Below are 18151 nucleotides of genomic sequence, written 5' to 3'. Positions count from 1 at the left end.
AGCATATGTATTCTTTTTGTCTTGCTTCTTTTTTGCGTCATAATGATTTTGAAGTTCATTCATGTTGGCTATTTGTTGCAATATTTTTCCTTTTGATTTCTGTGTAGTATTCCATTGTGTGGATATACCACAGTGATTTTATTCATTCATATAGATGAACAAACATTTGGGTTCTTTCTAGCTGTTGCTATTACAAATAGAGCTGCTATAAATATTTTTATGTAAGTCTTTGTGTGGACATATGCTTTTATTTCTTTTGGGTGAATACCTAGAAGAGAAATTGCTAGGTCATAGGGTAGACATAAGTTTAACGTTTTAGGAAATCACCAATCTGTTTTCCATAGTGTTTGTACTGTTTAACATTCTTACCAGTGATATACAAGAGCTATGTTTGCTCCCCTTTCTTGCACCAACATGGGGTATCATTTGTCTTTTTAATTTTAGTGATTCTATTTGGTGTGGTGTTTACTTTTTCCATTTACCTACATAAGTCTTCTTTTATGAAGTTTCTTCTCCAAATTTTTGCTGAGTTAAAAAAAATTTAGTTTTTTGTCTCTTAAGTCTGATGTAAGTCCTTGGCTGACAGATGTGATGTATTTTCTCCCATTTTTGGCTTGACTTTTGGTTTTTTCTTGGTATCCTCAGAAGAATAAAAGTTTTTAATTTTGATGAAGTCCAATATATCATTTTTTTTCTGAGTTAAGTTTTTAAAGTGTTTCAATTATGGAAATTTTGTCTACCTAAGATAACAAAGATTTTCTCCTATGTTTTCTTCTAGGAGTTTTAAGTTTTACATTTAGGTCTATGATCCATTTGGGTTAATCTTTGGGTAAAACGTAAGGTACGCATTCACTTTTTTTCATAGATCTAGTTGTTCCAGCACCACTTTTTTTTTCAGAAGAGTTTTCATTCCCTTATTGAAGTGCCTTGACATTTTGTCAAAAATAAATTAATGCTTATATTTGTGGGCAAAATGGTCCATGATACATTTAAATAATTTGTCCATAAATCTCAGTGGGATACCTGAATGAAAGAGTGGGCCAACCATTAAAAATGATAATTACATGATTATGAATCTCTTATTTTCATTAAATATAGTTTGCTTTAAATTATTTCTTTATGACTATTCCAAAACAAATAGAAAAATTTTCTTTGATTCTAAAACCCACATGACTGGTAACATCCATATTATGAAAACAAATCATCCTATACGTTACTGAATGTATGGGTTTTTTGGTGAACACAAACCTTGTTCCAGATATTTGAATTTGATAATGTTCACAGATTCTAGAATTTTCTTTGAATGCAAATAAAATGTGTCACTTGGAAGTGACACATATACAAAAAAAACCAAACACTCAATTTTCCTAAAAAATTCCAGACCTATAGCATTGCTAAAATAATCATAATTTAGCTTTTTATATTAGGAGTACCAAAGTAAGCCAATATTTAATTCTGTGACAGACGAGTATGAAAAAGAAAACCCAGTGGCTATGAAAACAGAGATCTAAAAATTTAATGATTTAAAAATAGCCTCTACATACAAGATGGCAAAGAGTAATACAGATTGAACATTTTGGTTTTAAAAATGTGAAATGTCTCCACTTGGCATAGATCAATCAAGTCAGCCATCTCCTAAGAAATACACATTATACAATGAAATCTACAAAGACACACTTTTTAACTTCAAGTGTTGTTGATTTTCAGCAACCCTCTTCCCACATAAACATTTTCTTGTCATGTAATGTATGACTTTTAATCTTCTTTTGGCAGAGTAGGACTTTGAGAATTATAATAGCAGTTGTTTTGAAAAGCACCTTCTATGATCATTTATTTCCACTGATTTTTTTTTAACCACGCTGAGATCATGCATTCTTGTTTTTTAAATCCTTTTCTGCTCCAATGATTTGGTTGTTTAAAACAAGCAAGCTTAATTCAGTCAGGCATATATTGCAAATAAAAACATGTTTCCAAGTAGGCTGGAATAAAAACGCTAAATAAGAACTGGGCCAAAAGATCATAGATAATGTGCTTCTTCTCTTGGTAATATGTGAATACATTTACCTATGGGGTAGAAGTATTTCACTTGCCCCATGAAGAACCTGATGGCTTATGGTGTCTGTGCTGTGTCAATACTAACAGATGTGAGGAGACAGACTATGGAATGGATGCTGTGACTACCTGTGAGATAGTGGTAGGGGTTATACACATTGGCCACAGGAATTTGTAAAAATTAGATGGACTCTGTGTAGCTAGCCACTCTTGAGTGTCAGGTCTGCATATGTGAGTTTTAAAGAAGGTGCAAGACAGCAATAAATTCCCTTAGACAGCAGGATATGTCCTGGTAGCTCTATAGTTCCATGATCAAGGACCTGGCCAGTTTCCTTCAGGTAATGGGAGTAGTAGCACCAAAGTGAATGTTGAGTCAGAAAGGCCTCTACTTGGAACTGGCGGATCAAACCATTCCCCTATTTTGGTGAACAATCATAGTCTGATACGCCTTTGTAAATCCTCGCTGCAAATATGGTTTTTACAACTCTAAAAACATCTTTTGGAAAACCTCATGACTGAATCACTCACAAATGCAGAAGATCGAACAGCCCCAGGGAGGCAATTGCTCTCCTTTTATTGTAGCTATCTCTCAGTATTGAAACAACCCAATCCTAACTGTGGTCCTGGCCTCTAAACACACAGGTCTCTCTTCCCTCCAGCACCTGAACTATCAGAGCTTGGATCCACATATATATTCTGAAATTTGCTCTGCGAGAGGGCTTTTGGGCACTTGGCCATCATGTGTTTAAGATGGTCAGTGTTGAAAAGAGTTTTCAAAACAAGAATAAGTCATGCTATGCCTCATGATTTGGAAGGTGAACACTTGCAAATATACTATGCTTCCCAGATTTGGGAGTGCCAGGCTCAGAATCATCACAAAGACATGGAGAGAACAATATTATAACTGGCTGGTATGTTTTTAACAACAAAAAAAATGCAGCATTAGAAGGTGCTTACTAAGGTGCTTCTTAATTCATTTTTTTTTTTTAATGAAATGTATCAGACAAACATCTACAAACAAACATGAATACACAGGCATACAAAAGCACGTGGACAAGTTTCTGTACAGTTTATGTCTCAGATACTTCTATGTATACATAAGAACCACTCAGGGGAAAAAAAAAAGATTTCCCTCTCCAGCTCCCTGAATTTCTGAAAGTTGTCTAACCCATAAAATGTTAAAATATTTCATTTTTATATAAAATATCTACAAAAATAGATAACATTTACAAAAACCAGATAGTATTTCCAGTTTTCCATAGTAACCATTAACGCAGTCCCCTTCCTCTTTTTTTTCTTCTCAGAACGTTGCCATCTCCAGCAAAGAGCGCTTGAACAGCTGGGCATTTCTAGAAAGGTCTGTCACTTGGTGCACCATTTCCTGCAGGGCCGTGGTGCTGGGGTAATGGAGGGCGGCCATCTTGGTTGCCATGACTATAGTCTTGAGCTGTTCGCAGAGCTGGTTGCTGAGGTTCATCACTTTGTTGCGAATGTCCTGGGCAGTCACCTGCCGTGTCAGCGTGTCTCCAATGAACACCAGTTTGTGTGCACTGAGGATGACAAACTTGCTGTGTGCCACGAAGATTCGCGGGGGCTGGGCTGAGCTGACACAACTGAAGAGTGCGTCAATGGCGTTGAGAAGGGAAATGAAATGGGTCTCACATTGGTCGTAGTAGAAGCACAGCAACTGCCGATCTTGCGCACTCACGCCGCTGTTTGTGGTGGGTAGGCTCTGAGAGGGCTTCCACTTCGAGATGTCATTCTCCACGGGCTTTGTAATCTCTTGTTCCAACAGCTGGAACTGGCTCAGCTGCAAGGAAGACGAAAGTAGATCTCATTAGAGCAAGGGAGTGTGTTGCAATGGAGATTAACCAGGGCTTGGAGTTAAAAGACAGGGATTTTAGTCCCTAGTAACTGTCAGATGCATGTGAGCTGTGCAGCCTGGGTCAAGCTGCCTTGCTTTCCTAAACTGTAAAATGCAGACGTTGGGAAAGAAGATCCTCAAGCTCAGACCTTCTACGATTGGACCACTGGTCTCTTGTACCTTCTGGCTAGAAGGCAGCATAGTGTTTAAACCGCAGCCCTGTTACCTACACCTTTATGGAGGTTAAATGAGTTAACGTTTACAAAGTGCTTAGAATAGTTTGGTATGTAGTAGGCTCTGTGTAAATGTTTATTAATGTTGAGTGGTGGCAAGGGAAAACCAAATGTAGTGACCTCCTTGTCAAGTAAGTCACTGACAGTTTGCTCCTCGGAGAAAGCCTCAACTATCTCAGGATGCTCAGATGAAATGACCATTCATGACCCCTTTCTGTTTATCCTACTCTTTCTGTCAAGATTGAGAGACATGTTATGATCCAGCACTACAGGAAGATTAATGCATATAAATATATGAGCACTTAAGGAAAAAAAATTTCTAAGGAAGTCTGAATGGGAATTGTGCATCATAATATTTAGTCCCCCAGAGCTGTTAAAAGAAGGGGGTTTCACCCAGAGTCAGATGCATCAGGTGCTGGCTTTCTTCCTTCTTTCCTCATTGCTCCCAAATGGTGTATTATTTCAATTGGAATTATAATAATTTCTAGGGATTCCACTAAGACTCAAGAGAGACCTCTCTTCTGCAGATAAGGACTATCTGTGACCTGAGCTTCGGACTCAGTTAATCTCCCACCTGGAGGTAGGGATGAGCTGGAGCAGTGATCACCCCACCCAGCTTCCCCAGCTTCTCTGAGAGATGCACAGCCAGCTTTACTTTTCTTTTTTTTTTCGAGACAGAGCCTTGCCCTGTCGCCCAGACTGGAGTGCAGTGGCACGATCTCAGCTCACTGCAAGCTCCGCCTCCCAGGTTCACACCATTCTCCTGCCTCAGCTTCCCTAGTAGCTGGGACTACAGGCGCCCACCACCATGCCTGGCTAATTTTGTGTATTTTTAGTGAGACGGGGTTTCACCGTGTTAGCCAGGATGATCTTGATCTCCTGACTTCGTGATCCGCCCACCTCGGCCTCCCAAAGTGCTGGGATTACAGGCGTGAGCAACGGCACCCAGCTTCAACAGCTTTACTTTTCTAGAATGCGTTTTCTTCTTAGGGATTGCTATGGTTTCAACAAGTTCCCCAAAGCCCTGCAGTCTTACCTTGCCAGATGCCGAGGCAAACATAAACAGGTACAAGGTGATATTCCAAGATATTTAATCATAATGGATTATATTTTATATATCTTAGGCTTTATGCAAATATGTTCATCAATATATCATGTCATTAGATGGGGGGGTACTTTCCCATTTTATAGGGAAGTAACTGAAGCTCGGGGAGGTTACCTGACTTGACATAGTTGGTTGGCCAGAAAGGATTAGAACTCATATTTCCTAAATACAGCATGCCATTTCAGGTCATTACGTGCCATTTCACTTCATTTCCTCTTAAAAGGCTTGTAAATAAATCCTCAATCCATCTCTCTTTATTTTTATGCCCTTGTGCTAGCAATACTCATCATTATCTGCCCTACTCATACTCAGCTTTTGAATGAACCTGCCCTGCCCAAAGTCCTCAGTAGATGAACCTGGATATATGTTGAAAACATTGAATTCTGCTCTCCTACCCTTAGACTGGACCAAGGCTAGCCAAACCATAGGCTTGTGTTGCTGGCGAGAGAGAGACAAATAGAGAGGTAGAGACAGAGAGAGAGAGAGAGAGAAATGGCCCCATCAGCCTTTTTGGGAATCTGATGAACAAGAGAAGGGAGCTAACCATCGGAAGAGGAAGCCGAGACGAGAAGCCATCTATAGAAGTTCTGAGTGGCCATTTATGGGTTCTGCAAAGTTACAGGGGAGCCAAATGAGTAGATAATTAGAGAAAACCAGAAAATAGGGGAGAGTGAAGTAGATTGATAGAAAGAAGCAAAGGAAGTACAAGGAGAGATAATTTACAGTTCTAGTTCTCACCAGACCTGGCTATATCTTCATTTTCTGTTACTGAATTCCCCTACTATGGCTTTACTATAAACCTGCTTGCTTAGGCTAGCTTGAATGGGTCTTGTTTCTTGAGACCAAATGCCTTAACCCAAATAGTCCTCATATGTTAGATATGCAGGTTTAGCCTTTAAAAAAATTGCCTTTAGATGGAACTCAGGTACACCCAGATGAACTAGCAAGGTCATAAACCTCTTTGCTTTTAAACCCCATTCCATGCTTTGGAGCTGATTCCTGCCAGTTAGCTGAAGAATCAAAATCATAATCTCTTGAAGTGATACCTTTCCTTAGTACTAGGTGGGAAATCTTTCCAATGCCAAGCAGTTTTTGCTCTGATTGAACTTACCTGATGATGTTCCAGCTGCATCTTGTTCTGTTTCATGATATTCTCTTTTTCCAATAGCTCTTTCTGTTGTCTCTCAAACTCCTCCTTACCCTGTTAATTTTCAACATAAAGAACATATTATGTCATCACTGTGATTCACTTATGCTAACAATTTCATTGACAGATGAGTAAATGCTCTTTATTTTCCACTGCCTTGGCAACATCTCAAATGCCCAGTGAGGCACTGTGAACCCTAGACGACAGGGGTAGCAGAAAAATAAATCCCATTGCCATATAGGGTGCCGGCTTTCTGGGGCACCTTAAAATTTTTGGAGAGCTACTCATGATTCCCTTCAAATCTCATATATAAATGTTCTTTTTATAGTCTCTGGGTTCTTTTCTCAGAGTATATGTGAACCTGTAAACCCCCAAATGCAGGTCTAAATGTGGTCCACCTCTCATATCTAGTTCCCTCAAATCATCTACAGATTTCTGCTCCAAGACAGTATTTCCCACTGTGCAGAGTCAGACAACCAGTAAGATGAACGTCCAATGCCTCCATCCTCTCTCCACTCCCTTCCTTAGCACCAGGTGAGGCTCAGTTCTCCTTGCCACACTTTCTTGCACTCGAGGGAATTTGGCTTAATACTTACGTAGTTCTCAGTATAATCTGTGACTCTCAGTCAAATTAAGAGAATGGCAGAATAAGATAGTAAGCCTAGTCCTAAATAATGGATCTTGGTAGATTTTTTTTTTTTTTTTTTTTTTTTTCTGAGACAGAGTCTCGCTCTGTTGCCCAGGCTGGAGTACAGTGGCACGGTCTTAGCTCACTGCAACCTCCGCCTCCCAGGTTCAAGCGATTCTTCTGCCTCAGCCTCCCAAGTAGCTGGGACTACAGGTGTGCACCACCATGCCTGGCTAAGTTTTGTATTTTTAGTAGAGATGGGGTTTCACCATATTGGCCAGGCTGGTCTTGAACTCCTGACCTTGTGATCCACCTGCCTCAGCCTCCCAAAGTGCTGGGATTACAGGCGTGAGCCACTGTGCCCAGCCAGTAGAATGTTTTAATCCCTCAAAGTGGAAGGGAAAGCTGTCGGAATCCCAGGTCAATTCGGAGCTTGGTAGAATTCCCAATTGTAGGAGGCCAACTGTGACTGTCCAATGTCCCATACACAGATTAAGCTCCTAGGATAACTAGCTAATGCCCAGTGGTCCTCTAGGTAAGTCTGAGATGGGGCTAAGTTTTAAAGCAATTACACACACACACACACACACACACACACACAGAGTAGGGCTAGCAGGGGCCTTAGAAATTCTCTGGTGCAAAGGTCGTCTATTCTTTTTCTTAATGATGAAAACTTTTTTTTCAAATAGAATATTATATGGAACTATACCTAAAACACAAGTAGAAGTGGAGCTGGTATTATTATTAGAGGGCCTATTATCCTACTTGGTGAGTCTCCTCTTACCTGCGGTATATCAACGGGATCTAATCCAACCCCTTATGCCATTCATTTTGCAGATGAGGAAATTAAGGCCCAAGGAGGTTGAATAAGCTGGTCACACAGTAAATGTCAGAGAAAGGGCTAGAGCTGAGTGAGTACTCAGGCCTCTCAGCCCAGCGTTCTTGCTACTCTACAACACTGTCTCCAATTTGGGAACCATGTGGATTAACATTAATTATGTTCTCTCCTTTGGCAGTCCAACCTGATATCCTTATAGGCATCTGTCTCAGGCTCCCTGCGTGTGAGTGAATGTAGGTGTTTTATGAGTTCGGCTGTTTTACCTGTAGGTGGACATAATCGTAGTCATCCATCCAGCTCCTCTCAGAACCATCACTGCTGCTACAGTCAGGGACCTGCTCCTTGCTCAGGCCTGGGGGCAGTGCCTTGTTGTGGGCCTGGGCCTTGTGGTCCCCAGGATGCAGCAGCTGCCCCTGGGAACCACCGTGTGGGTACTCTGTTGAGTTCATGATGCTCTCCGGCCCGTTCTTCAGATGCAAGCTGCCAGGGCCCGGTCTGAAGAGGGCCTCTGCGTTGGTGTTGATGGTTGTGGTGAGCTGCTTGGCATCATCGGGCACCGTCTTTGCCACCATCACAAACCGGTCCAGATCATCACACTTGTTCTGGGGCTTGTTGATGGCCAAGATATTCAGGGACCAGCTGCACTCATTTAAGTCGTGGCTGGTCTGACTCAGTATCTGGTGGGAGTCTTCGACTCGTTGCAGCTCCCGCTTCATCTTGTTGTGGAGGACGAGTTCCGGGAGACAGGCAGCATTTGCAACAGCTCCCTTGACGAAGTGGAGGTACTCCTTCAGCAACAGCTCCACCTTGTCCACTGCCGTGCGTATCTCATTTATGTGTCTTTCCATATATCCGTAACACCGCCAGTCGGTGGTGACCAGTGCCATTAGGCTGGAGACACCCATCTCCAGGGCCTGCTGGAGCCGCTGAAGCCTCTCAATAGCTGTGTCTGGATCCAGTAAGAGGCTTTTGTCCTGAGCTGGGGAGGCTGACAGTGAGGACTCCTTGGAGGAGGTGGAAGACGTGGACATGTTACTCCGGGTGCTGCCCGTACTGGAGAAGGACAGTCGGTTGATCCCATCCACCAAGTCCCGAGAGCCTTTAGCATCCGGCGGGTTATGCAGGGGGACATCATAAACACCATCCCTTTCTTGGGGGTTTGCTTTCTCACTGGTTTCTGCTGGTGGCTCAAGAAACTGAACGCCTCGGGGGACATCATATGCGTCGTTCTGAGAGCCCACTGACTGTCCCCGTTGCGGGGGTGGGTGATTCGGGGACAGGCTCTGGTGCCTTCGAGCCACCGGTTCTGCAGCTCCTGGAATGTCACAGTTGTATTTTACATGAAGGTCCTTCCCTGCTGACTTGGTGCTGGTTGGGGGAATGTCATAAACCCCCTCAGGTCTGAGGTCCGGCCTTCCAGCTTGTCTCATGGGAGGGGGGAAGTCATAGTCTTTTTCCCTAAGCCCTGCTTCATCCCGGCAAGCAGAGGGCGGAATGGCATATACCTGAAAAGCAAGTAGAAAGTGAAACGCTGTTTATTGAGTTGGTTCATGGGAACATGTGGTCCCATGTGCTCAGTCCTATTTGCTGGCACTTTTTCGGTCGCCCTCCCCTGCCCCCAATGTTAGGCACTTCCAAGGTTCCCCGCTATTCTGCTGTCACTTCCCTTGTCCTTTGACAAGTGTGTCCAGCCCCACGTTCTTGGTGCAGACTCGTATGTGGAATCCTCCTGGCTAAATTGCTCACCCCTGTGTTCCAGTCCTGTGTTTCTGACCACCTCCTGGGTGTATCCTTTCTCTGCTGATCTGTGCTGAGAGGCAGAGTAAGACCAGAGGTCTCCCCCCGGGCTCTTCGGTTATCATACCAGCTGTGTGATGCTGAATGAGCTGCATAGGCATCTGAAACACAGTCCCCTTGTATGTAGAGTAGGGATTACCGTGCTTCCTGTGCAGGCATACCCCAGAGGGTAACAGAGTGAGTCAAACGAGTTCACTCAAACATACAAACTGAGAAAACTGTCAAACCCTCTACAGGCCAGGCGCGGCTCACGCCTGTAATCCCAGCACTTTGGGAGGCCAAGGTAGTAGGATCACTTAAGCCCATGTGTTCAAAACAAGCCTGGGCAACACAGGGAGATGCCGTCTCTACAAAAAATAAAATGTATCCAGTTATGGTGGCGTGCACCTGTGGTCCCAGCTACTTGGGAGCCTGAGGTGGGAGGATTGCTTGAGCCTGGGAAGTCAAGGCTGCAATGAGCTGTGATTGCGCCACTGCACTCCAGCCTGGGTGACAGAGCGAGACCCTGTCTCAAACAAAACGTAACAAAACAAAACAAACCCACTAAAATATATATTAGTACTTGCCAGACTGAACTAATTATCTTCCCTGCCAAAGGGTTATCCTTATTGGCCTCCCAGTGTTTTTTAGTTGGGGCTCTTCAATATGAAATCTCTAGAGCTATCTTTAATTAGTGCCTTTCCTTTTTTGCTTCCTTCCTTTACTCTCACCAAGACTACATTTTCCCCTTTTCGGTTTGCCTTTCTTGTTTTATTCCAGTAAACTACTTACCCACCCTCCCAACCCTGCACCCCCTGACACACAGACACACACACACGTTCACACTCCTTTTTGCTGCTTTGTAGTCACTCACTCACCCCTTTTGTAGGCGGGATGTCGTACACCCCTTGAGGTTTTATCTCTCCCACTGGAACTGAAAACACAGGGCCTTTCGCTGATGAGGGAGGGATGTCGTATACCTGAAGAGAAACCTATGAGTTACCCAGAATGGAAATGTCTTATATTTGTCATTTTTTATGCTCCTAAGCACTTAATTATGGATTTATTTACCAGGTTATGTACAAGCTTGATCTTTGGCAGTGCTCCATGTTATAACAGATTTATTGCCTTTTTTTCTTTATACATTCTATGGTTTTTAACTTACATTGAATATAAAAATGATTTTGGCCAGGCACAGTGGCTCACGCCTGTAATCCCCGCACTTTGGGAGGCTGAGGTGGGTAGATCACGAGGTCAAGAAATCGAGACCATCCTGGCCAACATGGTAAAACCCTATCTCTACTAAAAATACAAAAATTAGCTGGGTGTGGTGGTGCCCACCTGTAGTTCCAGATACTTGGGAGGCTGAGACAGGAGAATCGCCTGAACTCGGGAGGCAGAGGTTGCAGTGAGCTGAGATTGTGCCACTGCACTCCCAGCCTGGTAACAGAACAAGACTATGTCTCAAAAAAAAAAAAAAAAAAAAAAAAAAGACGATCTTATGTGAAATATCTACGCTGTCTGTACTTTAAAGTGTAGTTTAAATTTTCTACTTTCCAGCTGGGCACGGTGGCTCACACCTGTAATCCCAGCACTTTTGAAGGCCGAGGTGGGCAGACTACTTGCGGTCAGGAGTTCAAAACCAGCCTGGCCAACATGGCAAAACCCTGTCTCTACAAAAATACAAAAATTAGTCAGGTATGGTGGTGTGTGTGCCTGTAGTCCCAGCTACTTGGGAAGCTGAGGCAGGGGCAGGAGAGTTGCTTGAGCCTGGGAGGTGGAGGTTGCAGTGAGCTGAGATAGAGCCACTGCACTCCAGCCTGGGCAACAAAGTGAGATTCTGTCTAACAAAAAAAAGAAAAAAGAAAAATCTACTTTCTGAAGCAAAATTGTAGAAGAATATAAGCTTTCTTGGGTGAAATACTAGGATTTCCTGATAAAGCAAATCCAGAAAACATAATTTAAATAACATTGGCTAAAGTGGCTACTGGGTAGACAACCTAAATAAAGCTTCATATGACATATATTAATACATAATTTGTGAACTCCCTTTTCTCTACAGCCCTGAAGGAACACTACCCTTAGACGCGCTTCTCCTCTTGTGACCATGTTCTCGTACGCACCCCTTGAGTGGTCTGAGAAGGAGGGATATCATAGACGTCCTTTTGGTATCTGGACGGGTACTCGTATACGTAGCCATGGCCTGTCCTCACGGGGGTTATCACCTGTGGGAGAGAAGGCACAGAGGTGTAAATTTCCAAGCCTGAGTCCTTGAATCTCCTTGCCTCCTACCCAAGCACTCATCCCTCAACTCTCCCTCATAAAAAGATAGAAAGAAACTGAAGAAAGAAGGCATGACAGGAAGCAGGCAAGTAGACACCAGGTTAGTAAACATTTTTTTTTTTTTGAGATGGAGTTTTGCTCTTGCTCCCCAGGCTGGAGTGCAGTGGCACGATCTCAGCTCACAGCAACCTCCGCCTCGCAGGTTCAAGTGATTTTCCTGCCTCAGCCTCCTGAGTAGTTGAGATTACAGGTGCATGCCACCACGCCCAGCTAATTTTTTGTATTTTTAGTAGAGACAGGGTTTCATCATGTTGGCCAGGCTGGTCTCGAACTCCTGATCTCAGGTCATCCACCTGTCTCGGCCTCCTAAAGTGCAGGGATTACAGGTGTGAGCCACTGCATCTGGCCCAGGTTAGTAAACTTAAATCCCATTGAATCCCAATGAGAAAAAAAAATCCCTAAAATATCTCTTCCTTGTGATCATCTCAGAGTTCATCAGATAGAGTTGATGCACTGTAAGCATATTTCTAAAATGTACTTTAAGGGATACCTGTATGTAACTTACGATAGTCCTAGAGGAGCATTTTGCATCTAAAGTACCACATACTGAAATTTGCTTTAAGGCTCTGAAACGATTTGTAAAATGAATAATGCAAATAGAGTTCAGCCACTTAAAATTCCTTTCATGCCTTCCTCAGTATGCCTCTTCATTGGACATTATTATGATGAATTATAACTAATTCCATGGGTCACCAGAGTACTTTTACAAAGCCAATGCTCAAACTGTGCTATCCTTAGAAACCTCTGGGAGCTTTCAATCTAACTTATCAAACAAACAAAATACTGAGCCAGGGAGGTACCAGGAACAGAGTTCAGGTCTCCTGACCTCTGGCCTCTAATCATTTTCCCATTTCCACCAGGAAAGAAAACATCCCCAACAGTATCTACGTCAAGGGATATCAGAAGTCAAATAGCGTTCATCACGATGCTGGCATCTGGAATCAGTGCCAATAAAATGAATCTTACCTAACAGCCTCCTGTTTTCATATCTACATACTTCACTGGTGTGCTAAGCACCAGCAAAAAATTATTTGAACTTAACTCATTTTGAAATATATGTAATCCTCCAAGGGCTTCTAAATGCCCAGGGTCTTGTTTCTGCCTAACCCCCACCCTTTGAGTCATTGAATGCCCATCTCAAGCATTGCCCACGACATGTTTGAGGAGAACAGACATTGCAAATTAGGAAGAGTTGGTTGTTCCCTAAGAAACCGTCAACTTTTATCCTTCCTCTGAAGTGAAAACTCTGGCGTCAGGCTGCCTACAAAACTATGTGAAAAATGCTGCACGTCCGTCTTATGCTGAAATGGGTGGAACTCAGCCAAATGCACCAATGCCCTTCTCCCCAGGGGCTCTCAAAATGCCTGAGTTCAATATGGCATTAAATCCCTAGTGCTTACAACTGATTATTTCTTGCAATGAAGTAAAAGAGATTAGTATGGACTCAAAATTTCCATCAAGTCTCTCCACTGTCTTGGGTTTAAAAAAGGAACCTATTGCTTTGAGGTCTGTTGGCATGGAGCATACGGAACCACTTTATAGAGTGGCCACTGTATTGTGCATAGCAAACCTTCCTTTTTAAAGCAGGATGCGCTTTGCTAAAGAAAAATGCTCTGTGTTCCTAATGCTCTTATATGATTTTTTTTTTACTCACTATTGTCCAGGAGAGAAATGAAGATCTCCCCTTAGTCTATTTCATCAGCCCCTCTACATAGAGTGCTGTCTTGGCTTTATCATAGCACCTGCTCATAGTGCAGCTTTTGTTCAGCTTAAAAGTTTCCAAGAGTGGATTTTATCCAAGGTTGCCAACTTAGCAATAATGCTAATGGAAAACGAAAGCTAAGTCCAGCTTAACTGTTCATCTTTCGTTTAAAAAACAGAAGGGGGCATGTCGGGTGCAGTGGCTCATGCTTGTAATCCCAGCACTTTGGGAGGCCAAGGCGGGAGAACCACCTAATGTCAGGAGTTCGAGACCAGCCTGGCCAACATGGTGAAACTCTGTCTTTACTAAAAATATAAAATTAGTCGGGCGTGGTGGCATGTGCCTGTAATCCCAGCTACTCAGGAGGCTGAAGCAGGAGAATCAGTTGAATCTGAGAGGCGGAGGTTGCAGTGAGCTGAGATCTCGCCACTGCACTCCAGCCTGGGCAAAAAGAGTGAAACTCCGTCTCAACAAACAAACAAACAGGCTGGGCACGGTGGCTCACGCCTGTAATCCCAGCACTTTGGGAGGCCAAGGCGCGCCGATCACGAGGTCAGGAGATCGAGACCATCCTAGCTAACACGGTGAAACCCCATCTCTACTAAAAATACACAAAATTAGCCGGGGGTGGTGGGGGGCGCCTCTAGTGCCAGCTACTTGGGAGGCTGAGGCAGGAGAATGGCGTGAACCTGGGAGGAGGAGCTTGCAGTGAGCCGAGATTGTTCCACTGCACTCCAGCCTGGGCGACAGAGATAGACTCCGTCTCAAAACAAAACAAAACCAAACAAACAAAAAACAGAAGGGGGCTGGGAGCTAGAGTGGGTGGCGTTGGTGTCTGAAAATAGCACTAGGTGACATATAAACACATAGCACGACCTCAGAAAAGGAAGGCAGGGTCACTGCCAAAGCGTTTCCTTGCCTTTGTGGATCTTCCCTGGCAGAGAGCGCTAATGCTTCCTGGTATTTAACATTTCACTTCCTGACAAATGTCACAGAACCCCAACTTGCTTTCTCTCTCTCATTTAGAGGATGCCTGTGGTCATCTGGTTTTCTAAAACTCTGCATTCCAAACCAGTCATTTTCCTTGTTTATGCATTCAAAGAAACAGATGGTGAAAACCACAGGGGGAAAAAGCCAACCAAATACAGCACCCCCCCGCCCCCCGCCACCTATTCCAGCCTTCCTGATGTTACCATCTAATTCACGTTGGTCCGTAAATGGCATTTAAATAAGACCAGGATGAAAAATGCTGGTCCCATTTAAATGCCAAGTCCAGTGCAGCAATCCGCATTGTGACGTATGGAAGATCAGGGAGCTGGAAGTCTTCTACTTTTGGACATTCTCTGCCTCGACCTGTTGCTTGGGTCACTTTCATTCCAATTGTGTGTTCTCTCCTTGGAGTAAAAGTGCTGACTGAGCTGTACCTTACAAAGTCTCCAGTTTTGTGGTTCATTAAGGCTTTTTCTTGCTGCTTGATATTAAGTACACAAAAACCTTCCTACGATCTCTCCTCATTCCACCTCCCAGAACTGCTAAACTTAAGCCGAAGATGCACACCAAGGTCTGGTTAAGGGGACCGCAGGTTTTGAAGAATTCTCCTAGGCATTTGTTCGGTGAGGCATTAAACGAATTGCTACACAAAGGACATTTTTAAACTAATTTTCTCAATGAAATCAAGTCAGGTTTTTCATTTCCTTTCCCCCTGTTTGCTTTTTTTTTTTTCTACATTCCTTTCATTCTATGTATTTATTTATAGTTACAAAGGCTTAGCCTTTGGAATTACCAAACTGACCTCTTAATTCATTAGTGTTGCCAGGAAGGGGGCTGAATTGTGAGGTCTCTTGGGGCTCTATGACCCAATGCTACTGCAACTGCTTTCGTGATTACCCGGTACAGGATTTGCACTTTCCATATATGGATTTTCTGTCCCTAGGAGGAATCCAACCTTTCTCAGATGTTAGTATACCATTCTCAGTAACTGATGGGAGGGTCCAAGACAGAGACTTTGAGAAGAGCTACGAAGCCGAGAAGGGCAGATTGCAGACATTTCGAAAAGGAAGAATCCATTTAATACATCTCCAAGTCTGGGTCCCTGCAGGATAGGATCAAAAGCCCAAAGACTGGCATTATGTTAGTTCTCTAATCTGCTTACATGAAAGCAAGAAAACAAACTCAAATTGCCCCACCCCACACTTTGATGGTGTTTGATCCACACTGTTTTGAGTCTCAGATCCTGGCGGCATGAGTTTTTGGAGATGCTTTTGACACTTTCGTGCCTCATAATTTTGAAAGCCATGTATGCTGAAATTTTAAAGAAGAGGGTCTGTGTTTAGGTAGCAGAGAGAGAGAGATAGGGAGGTCTGAGAACCAAAATGATGACAGTCAGCAAGTTGGATGAGAGGCCCTTGGGATTCTTTCTGATGTTTCTGCATCTGTGTTCCCTGAGCTGGTACCTATAGCAGAGCAAGGGTCCTATACTCAGATGCTCGAGGACCGAGCATGTAGGGTGTAGGGAAGAAACAAGCCAGGCTTTGGTGCCGGGGAGACAGAACTCCTCCTACCGAAAGGGAGAAGACATTGCGCCCTGTGTTGCCAGATCTTTCACATTTTCAGAAGCCAGATGTTTGGAATTTTATGTGAAACCTGGTTTTCAAAATTGGCTTAAATTTTAAAAACAGTGTCTTGGCCAAACTAAACACGTGTTTGGCCTCCGGGCTGCCAGTCTTTGCCTTCATCTGTGTATTTTTGCCCTCCTTCCTCTTGGAAATCTTCTGAAGGCAGGGCCCCCAGGCTCTGCACCAACTCCCTCCCTCGGCGAGAACTGAGCTGTCCATTTCCACAGATGCCCTGCACGCCCACACCTCTGTGCCTTCATCCATGCCGTGTCCTTGTCTGAGATGCTCTTCTTTCTTTCCCCATATTCAAACTTTAACTGATTTTCAAGGCCAGGCTGAATGCCTTTCCCCCACCAAGCCCTTCCCAAACAGACATGTCTCTGTCCTCGGAACTCCCTGAGCTGGTGATCCACACATCTCTAACGGCACTTACCACTTGTGGTTTGATGGTCTTGATGCATCTCATCTCTTCTTCCAGCATTTTAAAGTCAAAGATCATTCCCTCTTCGTTTATATATAAACCACAGGGCCTAGTACAGTGCCTAGCACAGTAGGTCTTGCATAAATCTATTGAGTGATACATTAATCAACTAAAAGAAAACTGAAGGCTATTAAGCAAGATGGCATGAGGTCTGCCAGTATAGAATAAGCTTGGTTTCCGGGTAAGCCAGCTCTGGATTAAGTAGAACCCATGGGATATGGGGCAGAACGGTGCCCTATCAGCCATGCATAGTAGTGTTGGGCAAGAGAGGGAGCCGAGAAGGCAAGGGAATGTTAGGTGGAGTTGAGAAATCAGAAACCGTAGAAGAATGCACCCCAAGTTGGGTGAAGCCACTATTGGAGGGCAAGGAGAGCTGCTGGATGTTTTCCTTTTCCCCAGTTGAGCTCGTATGTGACATGAACACCTGGGTTCTTCTTAACCACAAGCCAGAAACATGTGGGAGAGTGTTTTGGAAAAGGGAAACCAAAACAAACCCTGCTCTTTAGGAATATATCAGAAGGAACATACGCTTGCTTTAGCTCTGGGGATGTGTGATAGGCTCGTTCATGAGAAGCTGTGTACCAGAGGCCATGGCCCCACTGGGTCTTTTTCTGTTGCTTATTGGAAGAATTAGGTCTGAAGAGGGAAGTAATTAACAAACAGAAGCTGGACTCAGGCAGAGCTGGATCTAAATCCTGGTTCTACCACTCACAAGCTATGAGAACCAAGGTTCCATTCTAAGCCTGTTTTCTCATAAGTAAAATAGAAATTATACTTCCCTCATAGGCTATATGAATATTAAATGAGATCAAGTGCATAAAGTACCTGGCATAAAGCCATAATAAGCCTTAGCTGTTGTTATTGTTATTGTAATTGTCACCTAGGCTATATAGATTTTACCTTTCGACTTTGACTTCGAGAAATCACGGACTAGGTAATTGAGATTAACCACCTTGCTGAAGACAACTTAAAAAAATGAAGAAAAGCTAGAAAAGATCTTCTTAATAGTGTCAAGAGTTAAAGGATAATAAAGAATTACTAGGTCAAACTTTGGGAGAAGAATTAATAGAGGTGAGATTGCTTTTCCTTGGGGGGCATTTGCTATTTTTTGCTGATCTGAAACAGGTGCCTGGGAGGCTGTGCTGGGTTTTCTACAGCTTATTTGGGTAAGGGGGAACATTGGACTATAGGGCTCACCAAGGTAGGGACCCCAAACCACCTCCGACTTTGGGTTGGAACCCTAAGGACTGTATCCAAAATAAGGATTAACTGGAAGTAAACCCACCCTTGCACAGGCTGAAGACATCAGGGTTGCCAGAACGTCTCAAAGCATGGAATCTGGTGTATGCTTGCCTACGAGGCTGGCA

The 18151-nt window shown here is 43.6% G+C and overlaps 1 protein-coding gene and 1 long non-coding RNA gene across 6 annotated transcripts in view; one reads left to right on the top strand and one right to left on the bottom strand.

Annotated features, from left to right (window-relative positions):
• The window catches only part of LOC129472851 (uncharacterized), a 146773-nt gene that overhangs the window by 9669 nt on the left and 118953 nt on the right, over positions 1-18151 (top strand). The gene's annotated exons all lie outside the window — the stretch shown is intronic.
• NEDD9 (neural precursor cell expressed, developmentally down-regulated 9) overlaps positions 1493-18151 on the bottom strand; it is a 196649-nt gene continuing 179990 nt past the window's right edge. For all 5 annotated transcript variants that reach the window (XM_063632391.1, XM_055262762.2, XM_063632392.1 and 2 more), the window contains 5 exons: positions 11767-11868; positions 10522-10623; positions 8131-9372; positions 6366-6455; positions 1493-3862 (listed from right to left, as the gene is read on the bottom strand). In XM_063632391.1, the coding sequence (XP_063488461.1) occupies positions 3353-3862; positions 6366-6455; positions 8131-9372; positions 10522-10623; positions 11767-11868 (2046 nt within the window). In that variant the 3' untranslated portion in view covers positions 1493-3352. The remainder of the gene's footprint in view (positions 3863-6365; positions 6456-8130; positions 9373-10521; positions 10624-11766; positions 11869-18151) is intronic.

Source organism: Symphalangus syndactylus, chromosome 23 (assembly GCF_028878055.3).
Source record: "Symphalangus syndactylus isolate Jambi chromosome 23, NHGRI_mSymSyn1-v2.1_pri, whole genome shotgun sequence".
In the NCBI taxonomy this organism is placed as follows: domain Eukaryota; kingdom Metazoa; phylum Chordata; class Mammalia; order Primates; family Hylobatidae; genus Symphalangus; species Symphalangus syndactylus.
Note: the sequence above shows the minus strand (reverse complement) of the source record. Positions and strands in the feature narration are given on the sequence as shown.